A 25,005-nucleotide genomic window follows, 5' to 3' on the forward strand; every position below is an offset into this window, starting at 1 on the left:
AAATATACTTACTGACTAAAATATATTTTAAAATGTCTACCGTTTCTACAATATTCTCATTAATGTGACGTATTACTATGTATCATTTCTAAAATGTATTAACAGTACTATAGATAATAGTACTTATGGCAGTATAAACTTTCAAAAATAAGATCAGTATAAGTCAAAACAAAATTTATAAAACAATCCATGAAGAAATCTGAAGGATGTGAAGAAACTGAATCTGATTCAAATTGGCCTTTAGCTGTTAAAATATAAATTCCTTAAGGTATACATTCTGTGTTTAGGAAATAAAGATCTAGAAATTGATACAGGTAGTCCTCGGCTTACATCCATTTGTTCAGCAACTGTTCAAAGTTATGGTGGTGCTGAAAAAATGTACATACGACTGATCCTTGAAGTTAAGGCCTTTGCAGCATCCCTGCGGTCATGTGATCATTATTACAATGTTGCAGGAAGCTGCGATCATGTGATCACCATTTGTGACCTTCCCTGCTGGCTTCTGACAAGCAAACTCAATGGGGAAGCCAGCAGGGAAGGTTGCAAGTCACTCCAGAAGGCCCTTTTGGCTGTCCTGTACTCCCACTGCGCCCTCCACCCCACAACCTTCCTGTGCTTGTGCCACACACTCCACCCCCTGACCTTCCTGTACTCACACCACACCCACTCCCTGACCTTCCCGTGCTTGCATCACGCCATACCCTTCACTCCCTGGCCTTCCTGTGCTTGCACCATGCCCACCCCCCCCAGCCTTCCTTCACTCACACTGCACCCACCTACCCCGGCCTTCCTGCACTCGTACCGCGCTGTGCCATCCATCCTCCAGCCTTCCTGCACTCATGCCATGCCATCCCCTGGTCTTCCTGCGTTTGTGCCATGCCACTCCCCGGCATTCCTGCACTCGTGCCATACCCTCTATTCCTTGGTGTCCCTGTGCTCATGCCATGCCACAGCACCTCCCTCCCCTGGCCTCCCCCAACTTGTGCATGGCTTGTGTCAGGCCTCCCCTGGTTTCCCCCACCCTCCTTGCAGCATCCCCACAATCCTTATCTGGGACTTATGCCACTTCCTGCTTAATGACCCATGCATCTTGGGGTTACAGTGGCAACCAGGACTGCCAGGATTGTCGATAAACAATGCGGTCATGTAACGTCATGCTACATGACCGCATTGCTTAGCGATGGCAATCTTGGTGCCAATTGCTGTCGGAACCCGAGGACTACCTGTATCTTAAAAAAAAAAATCCTCCCCCACATGGCTTTATCAGAAATAGAATATAGAATGGAAAAGTAATTAAGTTGGAGGGTTGTTAGGTGACTAATAATATAATCTGAAAGTTATTGCTCTGTGGTCTTAATTTTTACAACATGTAAAAATATGTTTTTCTAGTGTCAAGCCCTCAAACAGTTGTGGAGCTCTTCTTTCAGGAAGGAGCCCGGAAACACATAATATCTCAGCTCTTCCAGTCTAATGCAGCCTTGGATGAAACATGTTTGAGTTGGCCTCAAATGTTTTCTGCAATTTCCAGTTATCTCCTGCAGTTTTTGTATCCTTTCAACATAGCGTTGACCTGAATAATGGAACATGGCTAGGTTTTTTAAAAATCAACTAGTGTAATAGACATGAACGTTCCATTGTTTTGCAAACATCTGTATGTATTAGGGGAAACAATCTGATCCATTTCAAGTCACCTAAATGTACTGAAAAGCATCCTTGGTAGTGATAGAAATGAATTCAGGTACGAACCAGCCAGAAATAGATTAATTAGAATCAGCTATCAGTTCTTTTCCCCTGAAGAAAGTGTAGGATATAGCTGATAGTTTTTAAAAATCAGCATTGGCTACCTGATGATTCCCTACTCTTTCATTATGCTTTTTCCCCCCTCCTCTCTCTTCTTCCTCTTGCATTTTTAATAGTACTGCTTCATTATTCATCAATATTTTTTATTCATTTTTGGAATGGTTCACTTTGCAAACTACCGGAAATACATAGGTTTGCTCTGAATTTAAATAGAGGGTCACTGTCTTCTCATAAGCTGAAGAAACCTATATTCCTTATGCTATCCTCAGGTGGCCAAGTAATCCTAGCTTCCTCTTCCCAGAATGTTTGATGGGGGCTTGCCAGTATGCTCAACTGCAGGTGAGATCTCTACATGGAAGATCTTTTGTAGTATCCTTTAAAAAAAAATAATTAAGCAGCACAACTGATGTAATCAATTACTAGTAAAATGCTGGAGTAAATGTAATCAATGAAAACTTCCTTCGCTTTCTTTCTGCTGACACCGGTTGTATTCTCCTTGCTGAAGTTTAAATTTCAGAATGCATGACCCAATTTAGCTAGTTGGTAGCACTGGTAGCGTGCATTTTTAATTGGATTTTAGTGAGAAATGATTCCTTAAATCCAGTGAAAAGTAAGGATTAACCTTTCTTTGTCTAATTGTTTTATTTGTCTATCAGGAATATATTCGTTTGCTGGAACCTTGGTGTCATGTGAATGTGGGATCATGTCGCTTTATGATGGGACGCTGCTATCTTGTTACAGGAGAAGAACACAAGGTAACATTTTATTTGTTATAGTAATGAAATGTTTAATTTTTTTTGAAAGTTGCTAGGCGGTATATTATGATTGGTTTGCAATTAGTCATCACATTCAAGAAAAGATGATTTTTTAATATATTTTTATTAAAATTTATATATATAAAACCTAATACAAAGCTAAAAAACCTACAAACAGAAAGAGAAAGAAAAAGAGAAAGAAAGAAATGTAAAAGATGACTTCCCCCTCCCTCCAAACAAGTATATGTATTAATAGTAACTTAACACCTTTTCTATTATTATTTTTTTAAAAACCCTCTTTATCCCTAAGCAATAACTGAATTATAAAAAATACTCAACAATCAATCTAATCAGCAAAAGGATTAAGAGTGCCAGTAATAATAAACTATATATTTTAAGCTTAAATAAATAGGTCAATTTTGCATTTTAGCTTCTAAGTTTTTTCTGCAAAGTGAAACCTAAAAGATTTCTCCCCTTAAGCATACTAATAATTACATATGTGTTTTAAACTAAGCCAGATAAATCAGTTTTACAGGTATAAATCATTGTCTTACAGTCCTGGTCAGAAAAAGAAAATTCAGTATTTACAATCCAAGATCAAAACATGAACAATTTAAGCTTGATCTGATAAATCCACTTTGAATAACTTTCTCTTCTTTTTGAAAAGCTCAGTCTTCAGTCTTTTCTCCAAATGAAACCCCAGATAACAATCTCTTACCAGTTTCTTCCCATCTATTTTCAGAAAAGGTTTCAGAGATTTGGTATTTCCCTTCTCTATGTCCAAAATAGGATAATTCTCAAAGTCACTCTTCCAGTCCATTACAGCTTCTTTCTCCATATCATTCTCATAAATCAAACAACTTTGAGTCCATTTTCAGATCCACAGCATCTTTTACATATCTTCCATGTCTCTCTTATAATCTGGCATTTCTTTAAAGTCCATTTTAGAATCCTTATTCAAGTCATCCTCCACTGTTATTTTGTCCAGTAAAATCTTTTCTTCTTGTACAACCTCTGTTAGCCCCAATTTTACAAATAGTTCCTGGACATACTGATTCCAAACAGCTAAAAATTCTTCTCTGGAAGAAGGATATTCCTCCATTATGTTAAAAGAGATATATTGTTAGTCTCCGTTCCTTCTGACCTTAAAGGCTCTCTCTTAACTCATGTTTATTTTCAGAAGCAAAACTTTCCCAGGGCAGATTTTCTTGCAATTAAATCTAAATTCACCTACTGTATTTTCTTAAAACATTTAAAACAATCCTTTAAAAAGCTGTTTCAAATCCATCTAGCCTCTTAATTGTCCCCAATCAACATTCTTAATTCCATTTTGTTGTTTCCAAACATTAAAATATTTCTTTTTGATCTTTAAGCTTACTTTGGTCTTCTTTCTCCCAGGATAGTAGGAAATTCTCCTCTTTCAGGAGGTTTTTAATTGCCAAATAAATCACAAATAGGCAGTTTACAACGTTAGTTAGAAGAGGAAGTAAAACCAATCTAGTGTCCATTTGAAGGCTCCACACCACAGCTTGGGCTCAATGTTTCCCTCGACTCCCATAGCATTCCACCCACTAGAGATTGCTAAATTGCAGTCTCTTCACAGGGGCATCTGTGGGTGATCCTGTCAATCTCTTTTATTTAGAGATGATTCTGAAGAGCTGGACCGAGGCCAACTCCTCTAATTGCCGTGGGTGTCTGCTCCACAAAGAACTAAGCCACATTCTGTCGGCCATTTCTTCCCTGGAAGCCCCCACATTCAAGAAAAGATTCTAAGATATTTTTGCAAGGTTTGATAAATGCAGATTGATCTAATTTAAAACAAATCAGCAAAAAAGAGGATCTGACTGCATAACTATCAACTTCTTTATAGCACCTATATATTATAACTATGTATTGTAACTTCATCCTTCAGAGAATATTTTTTTGAAAGAATTGGGACTATATTGGAATACAGAGGGCTGAAACACTATGTATGCATATGGTTTTGTGGACCATGTTCTGCTGTAAGAAGTAACGTTTGGTAACGAACATATGAGATTGTCGGAGTCATATAGCTTATTTTGGAATGGTTGGTAATACCTTGCCTGACTTCTGTTTTTCCTCCAGGCACTGGACTGTTTCTGTCAAGCAGCCTCAGAAGTTGGAAAAGAGGAGTTTTTAGACAGACTAATTAGATCTGAAGAGGTAGAAATGGCTTCAACTCCACAGCTACAATACTATGATAAGGTATTTTTGTTGCCAAGCAAAAATAACATGGTCTCATTGTCCCTGTAATTGCTGCATGTCTTTATAAACAAAGGGTGAAAGTAAAACATTAGTGGCCGAATACCCTCTCCCTAGGTTTTGCGCCTCTTGGACACCATGGGTCTTCCTGAACTGATAATTCAGCTGGCTACTTTGGCAATCACAGAAGCAGCTGATGATTGGAGAAGTCAGGTAAGATGCTGAGATGCCTATTTGCCTCATAAAGGATTTGTTTATACCATCCAACTAATTTTTGTAAGCAGCTCTAGGTTGTCATAACTACTGTATTTATGTTGCAGGCCACGTTGAGGACTTGCATTTTTAAACACCATTTAGATTTAGGACATAACAGTCAAGCATATGAAGCTTTGACCCATAATCCAGATCCAAGCAGGTAATACTATATCTCTTGCAGTCATAGCTATGAATTATTTATACATAATTTTTATATGTTTATAACAATAGCTGCTTATAAACCATGATCTTAAGGGTAGGTACCTGTAGGAGAGAGCTGTTGAACCTTCACTTTCCTTTTCATTAGTTCTTATACTGAAACAGCTGATTCTGATTTGCAGAAAAAGTGAAAGTTTGTTATTAATGGGAAAAAAACTTAGTGTCAAAATTAGCTGATAATTTTCGCTCTTCAGCATTAATGATAATTCATGGGCCATTGCACAAATGCCTCTTGCCCCTTTTTTAAAGGAAATTGAGAAATATTTATTTACAGGTTTGCTTAGATAGAAACATGTGACTGCTTTAGCCTACCAATTATGGATTCTGTTATTCTGTGCTTTGATGCATAAAATCCCTTTTTGTGAAAGGACTAGCTGTATGTAAATGAAATCTGCTTAAATATCAGAAAGTGCTATTGTGATCAGAATTGTATTTCTTTTGGTGTAATGCAGGCTTCCTCATCTGCCCCTTTGTTAGACCTCTGTTGCTTACAGAGAGTTTGGTTGTAAGATAGATTTATGAGCCTTTTGCTTCATCTTAGTGCTTGAGAAAAAAAATCTTTTTCCCTTCTAGGCAGCTGGATTGTTTACGACAGTTAGTAGTAGTTCTCTGTGAACGCTCCCAACTGCAGGATCTTGTAGAGTTCCCATATGTGAATCTTCATAATGAGGTACATTATCTATTCTCATTAGTAGCAAGATAAAGTTATACAAAATCTTTGGCTATGTTTGATAAATATTACTTGTTTTACAGGTTGTGGGAATAATTGAATATCGTGCCCGGGCAGTAGATCTGATGACACATAATTACTATGAATTGCTATATGCTTTCCATATTTATCGCCATAATTACCGGAAAGGTATGAGAGATCATATAGAGAGAAGTTGCCTCAGCTATTTATTCATTTTTTTTTAAGTCTTTTTTCCTTTTTTATTGCAGTTTTTTAAAAATACACAAAAAATGAACAAAAACAGATTTTAAAAAGGTAATATGCATCTGTTCAAAAGATAATCCAATTAATTGTTAAGTTATATTACCAAAACAAACAATAGAAGAACAAACAAAAAAAACCCTTAAAAATTGGCATGTTAAATTTATATCAGTCACCTATATTTCACATATATATTTAATAACTAGTGGAATGTTTATTCATGTGGCATTTATTAGATACAGGTTTGCTGAACACAGTTGTGCAAAAGGTCAGTTGCAGGTAGGTTTGTAAGGGAGAATTGGTAGGTGTGGATGGAGTTAGTAAATGCTGCTCCATAGTTTTCCTTTGTAAGTGTCTATTTCTGCATTTTCCTTATTTGTATTTACCTTTAATTGTAGGAAAATATAGAATGTAAAAGAGCTTCACATATGTCTCTGATTTGGTCAACAATTCATGGAAGAATCTGAGACTATAAAGCTTTTGTAATGTTTGTGCTTGGATCACACTTCTGAAACTCAGCAGTGGCTTATTTACTTCTCCTTTTCCTGCCCCCACATAGTGGATAGCAGGGTTTGAACAACTTGATATTATTTACAGGCTTTGGACCAACTCTGGTCAGTCCCAGCCATCATGGTCAGTGGCCCAGAAATTAAGAAATGTTTTGTCAGCCAGACAAAACTTCTACTGTCAGATATTTCCTCAAGCTGTTTTGACCCTTGATTTGCCTCAGTAGATTTTTTGGAGTGTTCCCATTTTTTTCATGGATATTCTTGTCTGCTGTTTCTACGAAGTTAAGCCTAGATAAGCCTGTTTTGTTCTGTGGTCTGTTTATACTCAAGTCATGCAAAGGAAGACAAGTACACTGTTGGCGCTGTTGGCTATAGTCTGCTCAATTTCAAGTACTTGTTTGATAGCTAATAGCTTGTAAGCTTATATTTATATCTTACACTGATTTCACTGGAGCCTATTCTCAGCTCCCAGTATTTTTTACTGACTTTCCAATTGTTCCCATTGTTTCCAAAGCACATTATTTCCTTTGTTTCAGTTCATCCAGTGTTTTTGAGGTAAGTAGGTAAATTGTGGACTCCATGTGGCCTCCAGAACAACATTTGTAATCTCCCATCTCTCACGAATGTGCCATTGAATATCAGCTGTGCAATTTCAGATACGTAATTTTTCAGGTGTTTGCCTTTCTGACAACCCACTCTCCCATTCGCACCCTTTATCTCCCTGCCCAGCAATGCACAAAGGGCTGAAATATTTTGATTGTGCCCCTCCTGATGATGTTCCTAGATGGTCTGTAACCTTCCAGAATATCAGGCTTAGTTTGTGGTACCCAACCCTTAAGAAGTTGTTGATCTCTTCCCCACAAACCAGGAGAACAATTGCTTAACACTCAGTGTTCAGTGTTTTTCACATTACATAGAAGAAAACATGTGCGTGGTTGTTTCAAGTAACTCCATCATATTTAGTCTTTCACATGATCACCTGACTAGCTTTGGATGGATTTTTTTTTCCCATTCTCAAGCAAAGGAATAAAATACACAGGACGGGTGCTCACAAAAGTGCTCTGTGCTAGTCAGCACTTGGTTGAGTAAAAAGAGAGAGAAACTGGGAAGAGGCCAGCCTCAGCTAATTCAGTGCAAATTAAAAACACATTTTCTCTGAGTTTTTATTCATTCTCAACTACTAGATGTGTGGAATTCTGCAGCCATGCCACTGACAAGGGAGAATATATGATCATCCAAACGTGGGAACCACCAGATTGTCTGCCTCTGACAGAGAACTTACCTGTTTACTGATGGTGTTTGCCTGTAATATTAAACTGGCTTGGCATTAAAAGATTAAATTGCAGGTTCATGGGGTATTTTCTTTTTCTCTGTTTTCTTTCACATTTAGATCAGTTAGCTCCTCTCTTATATTTGAACTGGAAAAGTATGGTTTGTGTTTATCTCCTAAGATTAGAATTAGAAACTCCATTTGAAGATAGTCAACTCTTGCAGTTACAAATATCTCCTATTTTAATTTCTATTCTTTTAAGATGTGAAGGGTTTAATTTGAGATAAATGCTTTATTTGTCTTACAGTTTTCAAGTTGATTCTATTCTTTATTGTTACCATAATTTTTTCTGAACTGAAAGTGATAGATATCAGGGATAGAAGAGTTATTGTTCTGATGTATGGTCTGTTTCCTTCCTCAGCTGGAACAGTAATGTTTGAATATGGAATGCGCCTTGGCAGGGAAGTTCGCACTCTTCCTGGATTACAGAAACAAGCAAACTGTTACCTTGCAGCTATTAACTGTTTACGGCTGATTCGCCCTGAGTATGCATGGATAGTGCAACCAGCTTCTGGTGCTGTGGTAGGAAACTCTTCTAGGATTTAATTTCATTAGTTTCTCTCTCTGAATAGGTCCTTGTTGCTGTGTACAAGCATTTTTAAGGTTCCAGAAACCTTGGTTGCTACTGTTCAGTCTCTATGTAGTGTTATTTCATAATAAATCTTAGTAATAGAAGTGGAATATTCTGTCTACAAATACTGTTTCATTGGAAATAGACCAGTAGGTCTATTCTAGAATACTGGAATATTCAAGATAATATTCCCTTAGGCTAGCCAATAGTTTCTTTACAAGATAAAACATTTTTAATAGTACATGATGATTTTAATGCTAATGGCAGAAGAGAAAAATATTTCACTTCTACCTGTGAATGTGACACACTTCATTCATGGAATTCATTGTGACCAAAGTTAAATACTTTAGTGTCAATAACTACAATTCTGTTACAAGGAAATAGCAAATTATGGGTCCAGAATAAATTAAACCAGATAAGCAAATTTGCATATCCTTAGTACATATTTTATTCATCTTTCATGATCCAGATTTTCAGACAATTCAGTGATTTTGGCTTAGGGGAATCAAAGAAGAATATGGAATTGAGGATAAATAGACAGTAGGTGATGGAAAATAATATAATTTGAGGGAACATTGTATGAAAACCTGTGTGTGTGTGTTTATGTACTTAAAGCTCTTGGGCAACTGCTGATCTATTTTTGAGGCTTTAGGCAGTCACTGGCATGAAAACTGTTGCCTTTTTAACCATAAGGAACATAAGTGCAATGGATAGGGAGACTTGGTGAACTAAGGATATAATTTTCCAGGTTTATGTAATGAAGTATGTAAAATAATGGAAGAAATAAACTATTGTCATTATGCTTGCTGAAGATGCTATAGAGGTTGAAGGCTTAAGTTTAGAGTGCTTATTCTGTTTGATTCTAGTATGAACGTCCAGGAGCATCCCCTAAGAGAAATCATGATGGAGAGTGTGCTGCTGCTCCAAGTGAGTGGTTTGCTATTTTACTGTGAGTAATTTCTGTTTTAAATGCTCAGAGCTAGCTAGACAGACAGACATTTTATTTTTAAATTCTGCTTGCCAAATCTCAAAGTTTATGTTTGCAGTGTATTTGCTTTCTGTATTGCTTTTTTCTGAGCTTCTGTATCTCATTCACATCTTTTTTTCTATATTCATAAGAATTTGTTTTTCTAAGCTAACTAGGTTATCTCCTTGGTATATGGGTCTGTTATCTACATGGATCTATACCATATGATATTTATGCAGAAGCTCACATTTCCTTGACCTGTTGTAGGAGAGTAACAGGCAAAAACTTGGGAAATTTAAGAGCCGGTCCAGGGAACTAAAAAGGTTTGGGATTTCAAGTTAAGAGGATTCCTGTGTTTTTCAGAGTTATTATTATAATGCTAATGGAAAAGGGGAAGATATGCCAGTGGCAGCTTCTCTTTTGCAACATAAATAAAAAGATGGTGTGAACAACATAAGTTGTCATATTAAAAGCTTTTTCTAAACTCTTTAGAAACAAATTAATGAAATCATGATTTGAATACTGAATTTTATAATTTCTGAATACTGAATTTCATGATCTAAAATCAGGGTTTTGAATTTATTATAATCTTAATAAATATTATTTGGTACAGCGGGAAGTCATATTGAAATCTTGGAGCTACAGGATTTGGAAAAAGAATGTATGTTGGCTCGCATACGGTTAACTTTGGCACAACATGATCCAACAACAGCTGCTATTACAGGTAAGATTGGAATATATATTCATAGCTCTTCATCAATAAACAGTTTAGTTTACATGGTAAGATTGGTGGCCTGCAAAAATGTGCTATTGAAATCTTTTTTTCTTTGGGTCTCTGAATAGCTGTTGTGTAATATAAAACTATAGTCTTTGTGACACACACAACACCTTTTGGTGTTGCTATGTATGCAATGACAGTGGCTTTTATTAAATAGATTTCTGGCTCTTATATGCAAAGTGGGTATAAATCACTCAGATATGGTGTATTTAGTTCTGCAATAATACAGAATTTAAAGCTGTAATAATTACATTTCTAAAACTATGGTATTGGAATTGATACTTACATGTTTATGTTTGGATATTATATTTGTTAATCAGAAGATTCATTATCTTCCCAGGAAACTCATCCCCCAAGGAGTTAGTTGCCCTGTTGGTGCAAGCTGGTCTCTTTGACACTGCTATTTCTCTCTGCCAGACTTACAAGCTTTCCTTAAAACCTGTGTTTGAGGGACTTACTTTCAAGTACGTAACAAATTATTGGGGTTATTTGTGGAGCATGAATGCTGCAACATGTTGAATGTTTCTTAATTTTTAAATTGTATTTAAAAATTATTGTAAATTTGAAAGAGTTCCTCCTCTTTCAGTTATAAACCAACATAAATTTTCTTTGCCTGTAAATTAGCCCTGCCCAAGGGCTGGAAAGGAAGGAGATTGCAAAATGGTGGAAGAGTAGAATGTCATACTAAATTGCAATATGGTTTGTTTGGTTAGTGATGTAGTGTATATACTGTCAATTCAGTGGATACATTTTATATCCATAGATGTGTTTGTTATCATTGATGAAAAGATTATGGAAGTCTACAAGGATTTATTACTTGGATCATTGTTTTTGTATCCTGTTGACAATGGCCAGGAATGGGTCTGTGATTTTTTGCTGTGGAGTCCATTGGTGTCTATGAAAATGTTAATTATTGTATGATGGGGTGTAGTGTGAAGATGAATTCAACTTGTTAATTTTGCTAGATCTGATATTTACAGTAATTTCAAAAAAAAAGAAAGTGTGCATTGTGCTTTCTGTCTGTGTAGGAGGAATGACTAGGGGCAATGAAAAAAGAGGATTTGATTGATTGATTGATTGATTGATTGATAAGCTACCTCAATCATCCAAGCAACTCGTATCTCATCACCACTCATGAAAATAGCAGATATTCTAAAAATAAATTATTTAAAATAGGGAATCCTGCTACTGATGAAACCAATATTAAGTTTGGACTTGAGTGTTAGGAAAAATAAAATCTGTGTTCAATCGTTTACTAAGGCCTTGGATTTTGTACTGTTTCTCAGCGTAATCGGCTTCATAAAATGGAATGATCTTGGTCTGAGTTTCTTTTCTCAGACCAATTCATTCAACAATTATTTTTTTAAAAAAATATTGGTTTCATATAGCATGCTTAATTGTATATACTCTAGGTGTATTAAACTTCAGTTTGGAGGGGAAGCAGTTCTGGCAGAAGCATGGGACTGGCTTGCTGCAAATCAGTTCTCATCAGTCATCACAACCAAGGAGAACAGGTAAAGTTGTGTGTTTAAGTGGTGATCTGATAGCTTTGCGTGAAAGTAACATTTTTGCTAATAAAATGTAGTTCCACTTAAGATTGTTCTGTATCACTCATAACTGAACAAATTCTATGAAATTCCATTTCCAATAATGAAATGCTGTTTTCATACCACTTTTTATTATTTAAATCTTATAGCATTAAGTATAAACCTTGTTGTGGTCCTTAGTTGCCAAAATTTATGTACAAAAACTGAACAAATGATTTGTGGAAAAGATAGTTCATCCTAACATGAATAGACAGATGAAGCAGAAAAGAAAACTAGAAAGAAGAAAAGTAACAATAGCAGAAGAGAGAGCCTTTGAAACGAAGTGGAGATATTGTGTAGGAAGTACAGGAATAGCCAAATCAGGTTACATAGATTTAGAACAAATCCAGTTTAAATGGCACCAATAGTAATGTCTGCTATTAAGGCAAAACAATAAGAGCGCAGGAAAATATTGGAACTAGCAAAAAATAAACTTAGGTGAGCCTTCCACCTGTTTGATGAAAATGGCAGATGTACTAATAGAAGAAGTTCTCATTGGAACTGTTGCATGTGGAAGGTGGGAAGATATCAGGGCTCTGTTCCCTCTGTTCTTGCAACTGATCCAGTCTTTATTCCTGGGTGATTCTGTGACTAGCATGGCTTCACTTAATATTTAAAGATAGTTGGGCCTTATAAATGAATCATAATTGCTAAAGAGCATTCACAAAAATGTTGGTAAGTGATCAAGACTAGAAAAGTCCACCTTATAATTGCATTCAGCACCTTAAGAATAAGCAAAGCAGTATGTGTTAAAGTCTAGAAAAGCACAGAAATTGCATTAGCTGGGAAAGATATGATAGCCAAAAACTGAGGAAAAGTGTGTGTGTGTGTGCGTGTGCGTACACATGAGTGCATAACTTAGAAAAAAGAAGGGGAGAGAGTACTGATAGTATCATAAAGATATTCCAATTGTTTATTGCAGTGCAACAGATGAAGCTTGGCGTCTCTTAGCCTCCTACCTGGACAAGTATAAGTCAGAGAATAGCTCATATCACCGTTGCGTAATCAATAAGTTGTTGTCACATGGTGTTCCCTTACCTAACTGGCTTATCAACAGCTATAAAGTAAATACTTCAGTTTGTAGAAAATTAATTTGGGCCTGAAGATTCCAGTTAGCAATTAATTCATAGTTAACAACTGTCAAGAATTAGTAATAAATTAGTAAATATGGTCTACTTGTAAGTAAACTACATGTTTTTCAGGTGATAAACAGAACAGGGATTGGCATTTTTTTTCATTTAGTATAATATATTAGTTAAATCAGTTATAGCTAGATATCTTATTATAGAAATGCAAGGAGAAAGCCAGATTTTGAATATAAGAATGTATTCAGAAATAGCTTGGAGAAATGTTTTGATCTCTTATTGATGAATTAGACAAATGGGAATTCAATTCTCATTGGAAGAACTAGGCAAAGTCACTTTAAGCAGAATTGCCAGCTGTTACCCAAGAATGGTCTTTTCTTACAAGTGTTATTTCCCCAAGCTTGGATCAGTTTGTCTACAGAGATTAGTATTTTTTGATATTCTCTGGATTTACTTTTGGTTTGTACTGGAATTAAATATTTCAGGATTTCAACCGTCTGTTCAGCAACAGTACAACATTTAAAAAGAGAAATGTCATCAGCATATTGATGGCAGGCACTCCAGCTCTCAATTCTTGGATTACCTTTCCTAACCATCCTCCACATATTAAATAACATTGGAAATAAAATCCATCTGAGGAACTTCAGTAGCTAAGAGTAAGCCCAACACCACCAGACAGGACGAGAGCCTTAACAATATAGAGCTTCTTAACTTCATGTTGATCAGTGGCCCAGAAGGATATCGTTATTTTGTATCAATAGCTGCTAAAAGATGTGATAGAAATAATAGGGACAGATTCCTCATATAGGTTGTAGTGTAGGTGATTCATCCAAATGAAGAAAGCCAATTCCATCTCAATAAGTAAGTTGAGCTTTTTTTAACATTCCAACATTGGTTAAATAAAATAATTAATATGCAGATTTTTAAGTTAGTGAAAATAGGAAGAAATATGCAAATCTCAGAACAAGAAAATGAGAGGAAGATAGGTGGTTGGGGTGGGTGAGCAGGTTGGGTGTGCCACACTTGAAGCCATGAACTTTTGTGGCAGCAGCCAAATAGGAAAGGCACTGGGAAGATCAGCATGGTATGGGGCAGGCCACTGCTGCTAGTGTCACTGGCTTTTTTCCTACTCCATCCCATCAGTACCTCTACCAGAACACACATTTTGGTGTGAACTACCTGGATTTATCTGTTTCACACTTGGAACATTTTGGGGGCCCCTATGTAAGGAGGAGAGTATTGCTATGATTTAAAGCTACCAATGGTAGTTGGTGTCTGTTGACTTCCACTTGTTTCTCTATAGAAGGTAGATGCTGCTGAACTTCTCCGACTCTATTTGAATTATGATCTCCTAGAAGAAGCTGTGGATTTGGTGTTGGAGTATATGGACGCCTTACTTGGGAAAGGACATGATTACTTTGGAATTGAGGTACATGGGATATTTCTTTTCATACATCCTGTAACATAAAATGGAATAAAATAATTAAATGTAATTAAACATTTTATAGTGAAAGCATATTATCTTGTATCTGATTGCAGTAGAGCTTTTTAAAATTAATATCTGCCTGTTAGCTGGAATATGGATAAATTGAAGTATAATCCAGGCAAGTTTGTGATTTTCTTGATTAGGGAGGAGAAAGAGTACACAGAGCACACTGAAATAACATATTGACATAGTTTATGAATTGTGAGTATATTCAATTGTACATGTGCTCTTCTCTGTGTGAATCTTTGCAGCTAACAGTTAATAGTAGTTTGCTTATAGAGATTATTTCATGTTTTTCATGACATCTGGCAAAAATCCACATACATTAGAGAGAGATAATCTAAAATAATCCATGGCTTGTTTTAGGTTTGTTTCTCTTCTTAGTGATGGATGACATGAGAACAATGAAACAAACCCTTTAAAGTCCTTGCATTACCATTGGTGAGCCACAGGAAGGATGTGCTTGGGGCTAACCACGAGCCGTGGTGAGCTAAGTGCACTCATATTCCCTGGATGAGTAGATTTGTCCTAATACATCCATCTGCTTTTATTGTATTGTGGGTTTGTAAATCATTCTGTTTTATTAATAATGGAAATGTGCACTATAATTTTCCTTTTGTTTAATATAGAATTCGGCGGGGAATATTTTATTTTTCTGTTTCAGTACAGAATTCAGTCCCTTTGAAATTTTGCTCAGCCTTGCTAATTTGATGGTTGGTAAATGTTGTGAGTTTTTTTCTTTTTTAGTTAAAGTTGAAGAGCATTCAAAATTCCAGAGTCGTTGGGAGTTGGGCGGCATATAAATGTAAATAATAATAATAACAACAACAACTATGGCAAATAGAAGTTGAATGACTTTGGCAAACAGAACAGCTGTGGCAAGTAGAACGACTATGGCAAAAGAAAGGAAAGATAGTACTAATAGTAATAGGTGCCTTAGGTGCAATCCCAAAACATCTGAAGCATCACTTGAAGACCATCAGAATTGACAAAATCACCACCAGTCAATTGCAAAAGGCAGCTTTACTTGGAACAGCTTACATGCTGCGATGATACCTTTAACACTATGAAACAACAACATCTGCCTATCCCAGGTCCTTGGGAAGGACTTGATAGGTGGATAAAAATGCCAAATCCAGTCTAAACATCTGGCTGACTGCACGACCAACCATAGTAATAAAGTTTTCACTTCCTTTATAGTTCCCATTATCAGCTACAACTCCAATTGTTTGGCTTCCATATTCTGCAGTTGACCAGCTTCTTCAGGCACTAGGAGAAAACACAGCCAATCATCATAACAGAATGGTAAGTAAAGCTACAAGAAGTAGAATTTGCCTATTAAATCAAAAAGGCTTTTATTTCAAACTGAATTTGCTTTTAAAACTGAATTGATAAATGAAAGGATATACATTCAAATTTACAAATAGCTGTGGAAAGAAGGAATGCGAAAAGCAAGGGTGAAAGGGAAAGATATAAGCAACTGAATGCAGATTTCCAGAGAATAGCAAGGAGAGATAAGAAGGCCTTCTTAAATGAACAATGCAAAGAAATTGAGGAAAACAATAGAATGGGGAAGACTAGAGATCTCTACAAGAAAATTGGAGATATGAAAGGAACGTTTAGTGCAAAGATGGGCATGATAAAGGACAAAAAAGGCAGGGACCTAACAGAAGCAGAAGAGATTAAGAAGAGGTGGCAAGAATACACAGAAGAACTATACAAGAAAGATCTTAATGTCCCTGATGTCCACGCTGGTGTGATCGCTGACCTTGAGCCAGACATCCTAGAGAGTGAAGTCAAGTGGGCCTTAGGAAGCATTGCTAACAACAAAGCTAGTGGAGATGACAGTATTCCAGCTGAGTTATTTAAAATACTAAAAGACGATGGTGTTAAGGTGCTGCACTCAATATGCCAGCAAGTTTGGAAAACACAACAGTAGCCACGGGATTGGAAAAGGTCAGTTTACGTTCCAATTCCAAAGAAGGGCAACGCCAAAGAATGCTCAAACTATCGCCCAATTGCACTCATTTCACATGGTAGCAAGGTTATGCTCAAAATCCTACAAGCTAGGCTTCAGCAATACATGAACCGAGAACTACCAGATGTACAAGCTGGGTTTCGAAGAGGCAGAGGAACTAGAGATCAAATCGCCAACATTCGCTGGATCATGGAGAAAGCACGAGAGTTCCAGAAAAATATCTACTTCTGCTTCATTGACTATGCAAAAGCCTTTGATTGTGTGGATCACAACAAACTGTGGCAAATTCTTAAAGAGATGGGAGTACCAGACCACCTTACCTGTCTCCTGAGAAATCTGTATGCGGGCCAAGAAGCAACAGTCAGAACCAGTCTTGGAACAACCGATTGGTTCAAAATAGGGAAAGGTGTACGACAAGGCTGTATACTGTCACCCTGCTTATTTAACCTATATGCAGAGTACATCATGAGAAATACCAGGCTGGAAGAATCACAAGCCGGAATTAAGATTGCAGGGAGAATCATCAACAACCTCAGATATGCGGACGATACCACCCTAATGGCAGAAAGTGAAGAAGAACTAAAGAGCCTCTTGATGAGGGTGAAAGAGGAGAGTGCAAAAGCTGGCTTGAAACTCAACATTAAAAAAACTAAGATCATGGCATCTGGACCCATCAATTCCTGGCAAATAGAAGGGGTAGAAATGGAAGCAGTAACAGACTTCATTTATTTGGGCTCCAAGATCACCGCAGATGGAGACTGCAGCCATGAAATTAAAAGACGCTTGCTCCTTGGGAGGAAAGCTATGGCAAGCCTAGATAGCATATTAAAAAGCAGAGACGTCACCTTGCCGACAAAGATCCGCATAGTCAAAGCTATGGTTTTTCCAGTAGTAATGTATGGCTGTGAGAGCTGGACCATAAAAAGGCCGAGCGCCGAAGAATTGATGCCTTTGAACTGTGGTGCTGGAGAAGACTCTTGAGAGTCCCCTGGACTGCTAGGAGGTCAAACCAGTCAATCTTAAAGGAAATCAACCCTGATTGCTCATTGGAAGGATCGATAATGAAGCTCAAGCTCAGATATTTTGGTCACCTAATGCGAAGAGAGATCTCTTTGGAGAAGACCCTGATGCTGGGAAAGATTGAAGGCAAAAGGAGAAGAGGACGGCAGAGGATGAGATGGTTAGATAGCATCACTGAAGCAATGAGCATGAAACTGAGCAAACTCAGGGAGGCAGTGAAGGACAGGAAGGCCTGGCGCAATATGGTTCATGGGGTCACGAAGAGTCGGACACGACTTAACGACTAAACAACAACAACAACATACATTCAAATTACATATCATGTAATGTAATCTGAATATACACAGGCTTTATGTGAATGGATTGTAGAGGAGCACTCTAAAGTGAGCAGGGAGCTGATGCTTTTAAATTGGTTTAATATCCGAGCTTATTCTGAAGCTGCTACATTCTTTCAGTTTAGGTAAAATGGAGAATAATATTTTAAATTTTCATCCTTTAATCCTGGTTCCTTATGCCAAAGAGGCTAAATTCATGTGGAAAAGATCTGTGCATATTTAAAAAACAAAGTCAAAATTGTCTGAACACAGTAATTATTATTGGATTTGATCAATATATAAGTGGAATTATTGCAGATAGGTAGGAGTCAGCTGTAGTAAAACATTTTCACATATATATTACAACTATGCCCATGCTGGGTTTCAGTTATTACCATTGCAGCTCACACACTTACCCAGATATCCTACCAAATGTAGGTAGAAATTATCCTAGGAAAGGTAGGATTATCCTCCAAATTACTGTTTTACTTTGGGAGAAACAGTATGCTTCATAAAAACTAGTTAGCTTACACAGTTCTTCCTCTTGCCTCATGACCAAAGAATTTTATAAAGCTTATATCTTTACAATTAGCCAGTTCCCACGCCTATCTGCAGCTCCTTTGGGCTTCTTGTGGTGAGAAAAGTTTTGAGTTTTAACTGCATTGTAAAATTGCTGAGAATCAAAGAAAGATTCCATGCTTTTCACTTAATATTTTGTATTATAATAGGTTTTCATTGTTATAAGTCATTTCAGGAGATAGTAGTGTTTGAGAAAAAGGAATAGAAGTGTAATACATAAAGGGCAACCCTATTTTTTTCATTCTTCATCTTTCCGATGTTCCTAAAAGGATTGTGCTGTTTTTCTCTTTCAGCTTTATCAGAAAGTATGTGACAAATTAGAAGTCTACCAAAACCAAGTTGATAAGGCAACTCGGGATCATCTTCTGTATTGTCGAAACTAGCGAACAATCTTGATCCAAGTGTGACCTCTCCAAATCACCTTGTGCCTGGAGGTCCTTGAGACAAAGTTACAAAAACTGTGCTTTAAACCAGTGTTTCTCAACCTTGGCAACTTTCAGGTGTGTGGACTTCAATTCCTGGAATTCACATCAAAGGCCAAGTTGGCTGTGAATTCTGGGATTTGAAGTCCACACGCCTGGAAATTGCCAAGGTTGGGAAACGCTGCTTTAAACTATTCTGCATGAAATATATGTAAAGCATTTGCTTTGCATGGACTGACTAGGATCATAGGGAGCCCTATGCACTGCTGGTGGTGCTATTATTATAAATTCTATTTTTTCATAATACTTAAAACATTCCCTGTCAGGGGATGATGAACTTTTTTTTAGTATGGGGATACTGAGTTAAATTAAGCTTCAGTCTGTGCTGACCTAGATGCCAGTAATTACCAGTAATGAAAAATTGTTTGTATATTGCATGTTCCTACAAGTCTTTCTACTGAATTATTTTGTATGATCTCCTTTGTTATGTACCATGTACGGGCACCAACAATGGTCTTATTTATTGTGACAATTTTTGAATTATCTTTAATAAAATGAAGTTTTGTTTTAAATTTCCAGATTAAATTTTAACAACAAAATAAAAATTGAAATTTTGTATTGTTAAAGAAGAAAATGTGTTTGCTTTGAAGAAACAAAGTATGAACTAATATTCTCATGAAAGAAAAAAACAAGAATAGAAAATAACCATTTAGCTGATCTCTTTGGAACTATGTTTTCATTCCCATTTGACATCTTTCAGGCAAAAGAATTGCTGAAGTTAATAGTTTTCCACACATTAAAATTTCTCATGCACAATACTGGAGCTGAAATACTAGAAAAATCCAGTACCCTAACATCAGATGTACCAACATTTTAGAAAAATGGGTTCAATCAGAAGATAATAAAATTGTTATTTTATAGTAAAGTTCCCTAGAACAAAGCAGTATTTGCGTATTTTGATATTGTCCTTGGAATACCTTGATACTTACCTTGAGTATTTGTTCAGCATTCTGAGCAGATGCTTAAAGCAGCCTGCAAATGGATTCAGCCATAATCCATGGAGCTTAGTTAAAATATTGGTCCACTATAGATATTGCTATTATTCCTCACCAGTGCCAAGTTACTATCAATGACTTTTGTATCCATATCCCATATATTAATTTCAGTTTCAGTCTCTTTTATGAAAGACTAACATGAGAAATTTGGTGTTGTATTGAAATCCAATTTTCACCTCACAAGAAAGGTGCTATATTCAGTATTATATAATCTGAGGTGCAGGACCCAAGACCCAGAGTTGCATTTGGCCTATGAAAACCTTGGATGCAATCTCCCTTTGAATTGCCACAAACTTTTTTTTAATATGACAATTTATTTTTATCCTAGTACTGTCCTGTTTTTATTCTGTCCCTGCCTGCTTTCTGAAGTTGTATGCCCATCTGTTATATTCAAAAAGCACATGGCAACAGATCAGTATTTTGACTTAAAGTCAGCTGTTCTTAGGTAGAGGAAAACAATAATAATAATACTCTAAAAGCCAAATCTGCTAGGATGCTAGTACCATACTGGGGAGTTCACAAATAACTGGTTGATGGATGTGCTAAGTGACACGGGAGATCAATAACAAGCATGAGAGTTTTTTCTGGTTTAGTGGTAATTTGACTTGTGATTGAAAAAGATTATTTCCAAGTCACAGTACTTTGTGTTGCTTAATTTTTTTAGTCTAAATTTCAAGTGTGAAGAAATATCCTGTCTCCAAACTGTTTCATATAAGGACAGTCTTCCATTGCTGACAGTTTTGAGTATTTACTGCTAGCAAAAAAAAAACAGCAATGCAATGTTATTCTTACCATGTGATCTTTTCTCTGCAAATAAGTTATTAGTGATAACTACCCAATTTTAGTAAAATATTGGTCAATCCAACGTGTAAGTTATACAATTGTTGCTGTAATGACTGTTTAACTCAGGAAATCGCATAATTTGCAAAAAGCAGCTCTCTAGATGGTGAAAAAGCATCAGACAACCAATTAAGTGTTTCATGAGGAGCAGGATTTAAACGCACCCACTTCGAAGCTATGAAGTTTAGTGGGAGGCTTTGGGCCAATCGCACACAACTATTTTCCCCTATTGAGGCGGCTTACTCTGAGGACAACACGGGGAACACGAACAATCCGGGACTGGTGTAATTAATCACGCTGCGCAGTCCTGCGTTACAGTGCCCCTTTTGTTTACGTGGAGATTTTCACTCAACTTGGCAGAGGAGGCTGGAAACGCTCAATGGGGCGCACCACGCGTGCACCGCCAGGGCGGGCGGAAAGCCTCAGAGGGAGGGGGCAGCGCCCGGGCCTCCCGCCGCGCCAGGCCTCAAGCCGCGCCCGGCCCTCTCTGGCGCCCGGCGGGCAGCGCAGGCTCCGCCTCATCATCCCGACTCTCCTTGCGCCCCACCGCTGCCCCGCCTCCGCTGGCAGGCCCAGGCTCCGCTCGTTTCGCCCCTCCTGGGCCTCCGCTCCGTCGAGAGCAGCGCGCCTCCACCGCCTCCGATGGGGAAGAAGTCGCGGGCGGCGCCGGTGGGGCGGCGTCCGATCCTGCAGCTCTCGCCGCCGGGGCCTCGCGGGGGCCGGGAAGAAGCGGCGCCGGGGGACGGGGACTCGGCGTCAGAAGCGGGTGAGGGCGTCGGCGGAGTCCCGGGCGGCCGCCGCGCGGTGCGGCCTACGGGCTTGGAGTGGGGGGGGAGCGCTTCCCCGGCCGGCCGCCCCTAATGGAAGCGCTTGCGAGTTGAGCTTTTCCCCGCCTGCTCTAGTTCTTCCTCCCTGGTCCCTTAGCTAGGGCTGCTCTGAGCGTAGGGCTGCGTCCTGCCTTGTGCCGCGCACTAATGCTTGATCTCCAGACGACAACAATGGGCGCCCCCGTCGCTATTATTTTGCGAGGCGCTTCTGGCCGCCCAAGCGCGTTTCCCGTCAGCTCGCTCAACCTTCCCCGGCGGCCGGCGAGGGGGCTCGCTTTGCCGATGGGAAACGTCCTTTGAGGAGAAGGTGACTTCTTCCACGTCTTCCAGTAAGGCTGTCAAACTTTCGAGCAAGTCAGGGACGTTCTCGCCCATCCATTCCCCGGGGGGAATGATGTGGAAATAATGCGCGCCTGGAGATGGTGGATGGTCTTGCAGTGATATTGGTCCAGAATTACCTCTGTGCGAATAATGATGGGGACAGTTGATGGCAGTATCTTTTCGCAAATATGTTTTGTGAAATCGTTTAGACCCTGGGGATGGGGATTGCAGCTTGCTTTTCATACTTAGCACTTTGGGTTCTGAGGGAATTCCTAAAGCATCTTACAATGAAAGGTGGAAAAAAAAAACCCACCTCAAGATATTGTGCTAAAATCATATGAAACACTATGTAAGTAGGTTGATTGATTGACAGGCAGTTCCAGTGAAACAGGGCTCTGAGCATTAAAAAAAAAAAAGGATAACAAAGTCAATAATTAAAACCATGAGTTTCAGTATCCAAAAGTAATGGTTAAAGAGTCAGATTTTTACCTTTAGTCAAAATGCAAGCAATTGACTAGCATCCTTGAGGGAATCGTGTGACTTGATACTGAGTGTGAAAAGTCCATATATATTCATGCACCACAGATCTGATCTGAATCCAGAGTTAAAAATACATTATTACCAGGCAGGTGCATTTTTCATATTTCGGCTTTTGCAGCTGAGAGAAGCTGGCTCTGAAATAGTGGAGCGGTGAAACTAGTTGCTGTTTTGAAATTAAAAAAAAACAAAACTAGATAAATTACTCCTGTGATTTTTGTAGTAGCACAATAATTGAAGACTATGGGTTGGATTTGAAATGGACTCTTCACAAAGTGAAACATTTATTTCTTTTAATGGAGAGAACTAAGATACGTTTGAAGGTTGCTTGAAGGAAAGCAATGGAATAATTTGTTAATGGTTCCTCCTTATCTCTGCAGTCCCCAGTACCTGTCATGCAGTTCTAGAGATTTTCAGTGCTCTGGAGCAGTTGTGTGTGTGTGCGCGCGCGCACTCACACACACACATTTTCAAGTCAGTCTTGACTCCTGGTGACTGCCTGGATTAGTCCCTGGACTTTTCTTGGCAACATTTTCAGAAGTGGTTTGCATTGCCTTCCTAGGTCTGAGAGAGAGGGACTGGCCCAAAATCACCAGGTGGCTTCATGCGTAAGGCAGGTCTAGAACTCATAGTTTCCCGATTTCTAATCTGGCATCTTAACCACTACACCAATCTGGCAGCTTTTTTTAAGGAAGGAAAAACAACAAAAGATTGCTCTCCCATTCCTTAGGTCACTGAAATAAATCACTCTTATCTAGTCTCCTCTGGAGTGAATGTCTTATTAGCAATTTGTGAGAGATTATGGGGCTTGACAAAATTGTAGTCATTATCTAGGAGCTCTCTGCAGTACTCTCACACAATGACATGCTATATTGCACTCAAAATACCAGTGGGTGTACCTCACTATGGAAGAATACTGTTTTCCCAGCAAAAAATACTGAAGTATAAGTGCTGTAGAGGAAAGGTGTCTGATGAAATGAAATAGTACTTGTTATATATTGCACTGTAAGCTGATCTTCTGCTAAGTTACTTAAAAATTATCAGAAAATGTTTAAATGTAATGTAAATGTAATTGCTCCAAAAGTAATGTGCTGTCATTGTAAATTAGAAACAATAAGAAATGGCAGAAGTAACTTCCAGTAGAAGCTAAATTATAGGTATATCTCCTATGTGAAGTATTCTATTAGATCCAGTGATTTTCTCTTCGTGCTTATTTTGATTCAAGAGTATTGGTATAGTGACCATATATCCTTTGTTATAAAGGAGAGTCCTTTATTTCAGAAAGCTGTTCTTTAGATTTATTTATTTTTCAAAAACCCACTTTTGTCCTTTATTTTGGTCATTTAACTTTTACCATACAAATGGTACTACTTAATGCACAGTCTTTCACATTTATGTGGAAAATAATGGAAAGTGAATTGTGTTATTTAAATAAATTTACATATACTATTTGATTTTACATATTTTTATTAGAATATGAATTTTTGTTAAGTTTTTCTTGCTTTTGCTCTTGAATTTTCCTTTGTAAAGCAAAGTTATAAACAATTGGTTTTTTTTATCCTTGTGAACCTCTTTCAGCTTTGCCCCTTTTTTAGGTTTGTCCTTTATTTTTTCCAAGAAAATATGGTCACCTTCCTTATAAGTAATATAATGTTAAAGAAAAATATTTTCTCTTAATAATGAATTCTAATACATTGTAAGTTCACATTGTAATAGCTTGCTAATAATAACGTGTTGGGGTGGTGCAAAAGGAAAAAGACATTCCTTTGCTTCTTAAGGCTTTAATTTTTACTTTTCTTGAGTGATCTAGGCAGAATGTACTGTCTGTTTCCCTCCTGCCACCACCAGTACATGTTTTTATTAACTTTTATAGTGAGTGTATTCTTCTGAAGTGTTTGTTGCTTATATTTACTTTTTTCAGATGAATTTGAAGTAACCGAAGAGGTCCCAAAAACAGCCTCAAACCCACCTCAGGCTAACATGCCTGTTGGTCCTGTAGCGGTCAAACCAACAGGTACAATATTTCCCAGTTTCATTTATAATAGTGCCTGAAACTGTAGTTACAAGGATCATGCCGTTTGCATACAACAAATTTCTAAATGTTACTTATTTATACTTTTCGTCTTACATTTTTGCATTAGAATCATACAGGTAGTCCTCAACTTACAGCCACTTGTTCAGCAACCATTCAAAATTACGATGGCACTGAACGAGGGGGGAGTTACGACAGATCAGCGAAGTTGGGACCATCACAGTGTCCCTGTGGTCACATGATCATGATGACCAGCTGATGATTACAATGTCGCAACGAGCTGCAGTCACCTGATTGCCATTTGCGGCCTTCCCTGCTGGCTTCCCACAAACAAAATCAATGGGGAAGCTGGCCGGGAAGGTTGCAAGTCACTTCCGCTGCTTTTTCTCCTGTGGAGCCCGCTATGTAGCTCCTTGGCCCGCCAATGCTCCCCAGCACCCATCTGCAGCCCTTGCTGGTCCACCTGCACTCCCCAGCACCTGCCTGTGGCCCTCACTGGGCTGCCTGTGCCCACGCTTCTTAGTGCCTGCAGCATCCCCCACACCCCCACGGCACCTATGCACCTCCATAACCTCCTTGCCTGGG

General features: G+C 38.1%; 2 protein-coding genes across 3 annotated transcripts in view; both read left to right on the top strand.

Moving 5' to 3' along the window:
- The window catches only part of NUP160 (nucleoporin 160), a 41,711-nt gene extending 22,298 nt beyond the window's left edge, over positions 1-19,413 (top strand). Inside the window, exons 20-37 of one of the 2 annotated variants that reach the window (XR_015797157.1) lie at positions 1,390-1,546; positions 2,070-2,139; positions 2,457-2,555; positions 4,662-4,781; positions 4,896-4,991; positions 5,099-5,193; positions 5,826-5,922; positions 6,006-6,111; positions 8,384-8,544; positions 9,460-9,520; positions 10,174-10,284; positions 10,679-10,802; positions 11,751-11,852; positions 12,847-12,988; positions 14,313-14,438; positions 15,696-15,800; positions 18,680-18,861; positions 18,979-19,413. Coding sequence is in view for 1 of the 2 variants with exons in the window: in XM_007432593.3 (XP_007432655.1) it covers positions 1,390-1,546; positions 2,070-2,139; positions 2,457-2,555; positions 4,662-4,781; positions 4,896-4,991; positions 5,099-5,193; positions 5,826-5,922; positions 6,006-6,111; positions 8,384-8,544; positions 9,460-9,520; positions 10,174-10,284; positions 10,679-10,802; positions 11,751-11,852; positions 12,847-12,988; positions 14,313-14,438; positions 15,696-15,800; positions 18,680-18,769 (1,862 nt within the window). In the remaining variant the exon portion in view is untranslated. Of the gene's footprint in view, positions 1-1,389; positions 1,547-2,069; positions 2,140-2,456; positions 2,556-4,661; positions 4,782-4,895; positions 4,992-5,098; positions 5,194-5,825; positions 5,923-6,005; positions 6,112-8,383; positions 8,545-9,459; positions 9,521-10,173; positions 10,285-10,678; positions 10,803-11,750; positions 11,853-12,846; positions 12,989-14,312; positions 14,439-15,695; positions 15,801-18,679 lie in introns of both variants that reach the window. The other variant, XM_007432593.3, reaches the window with a different exon arrangement.
- A 1,822-nt stretch (positions 19,414-21,235) lies between these two features.
- Positions 21,236-25,005, top strand: part of FNBP4 (formin binding protein 4) — a 28,825-nt gene continuing 25,055 nt past the window's right edge. The window contains 2 exon segments of the mRNA XM_088146320.1: positions 21,236-21,469; positions 24,310-24,402. Of these exon segments, the coding sequence (XP_088002446.1) occupies positions 21,346-21,469; positions 24,310-24,402 (217 nt within the window). The 5' untranslated portion in view covers positions 21,236-21,345.

Source organism: Python bivittatus, unplaced genomic scaffold (assembly GCF_059951505.1).
Source record: "Python bivittatus isolate LINGU-HERP-01145 unplaced genomic scaffold, Pbiv_v1 ctg000480_np1212, whole genome shotgun sequence".
Lineage (NCBI taxonomy): Eukaryota > Metazoa > Chordata > Lepidosauria > Squamata > Pythonidae > Python > Python bivittatus.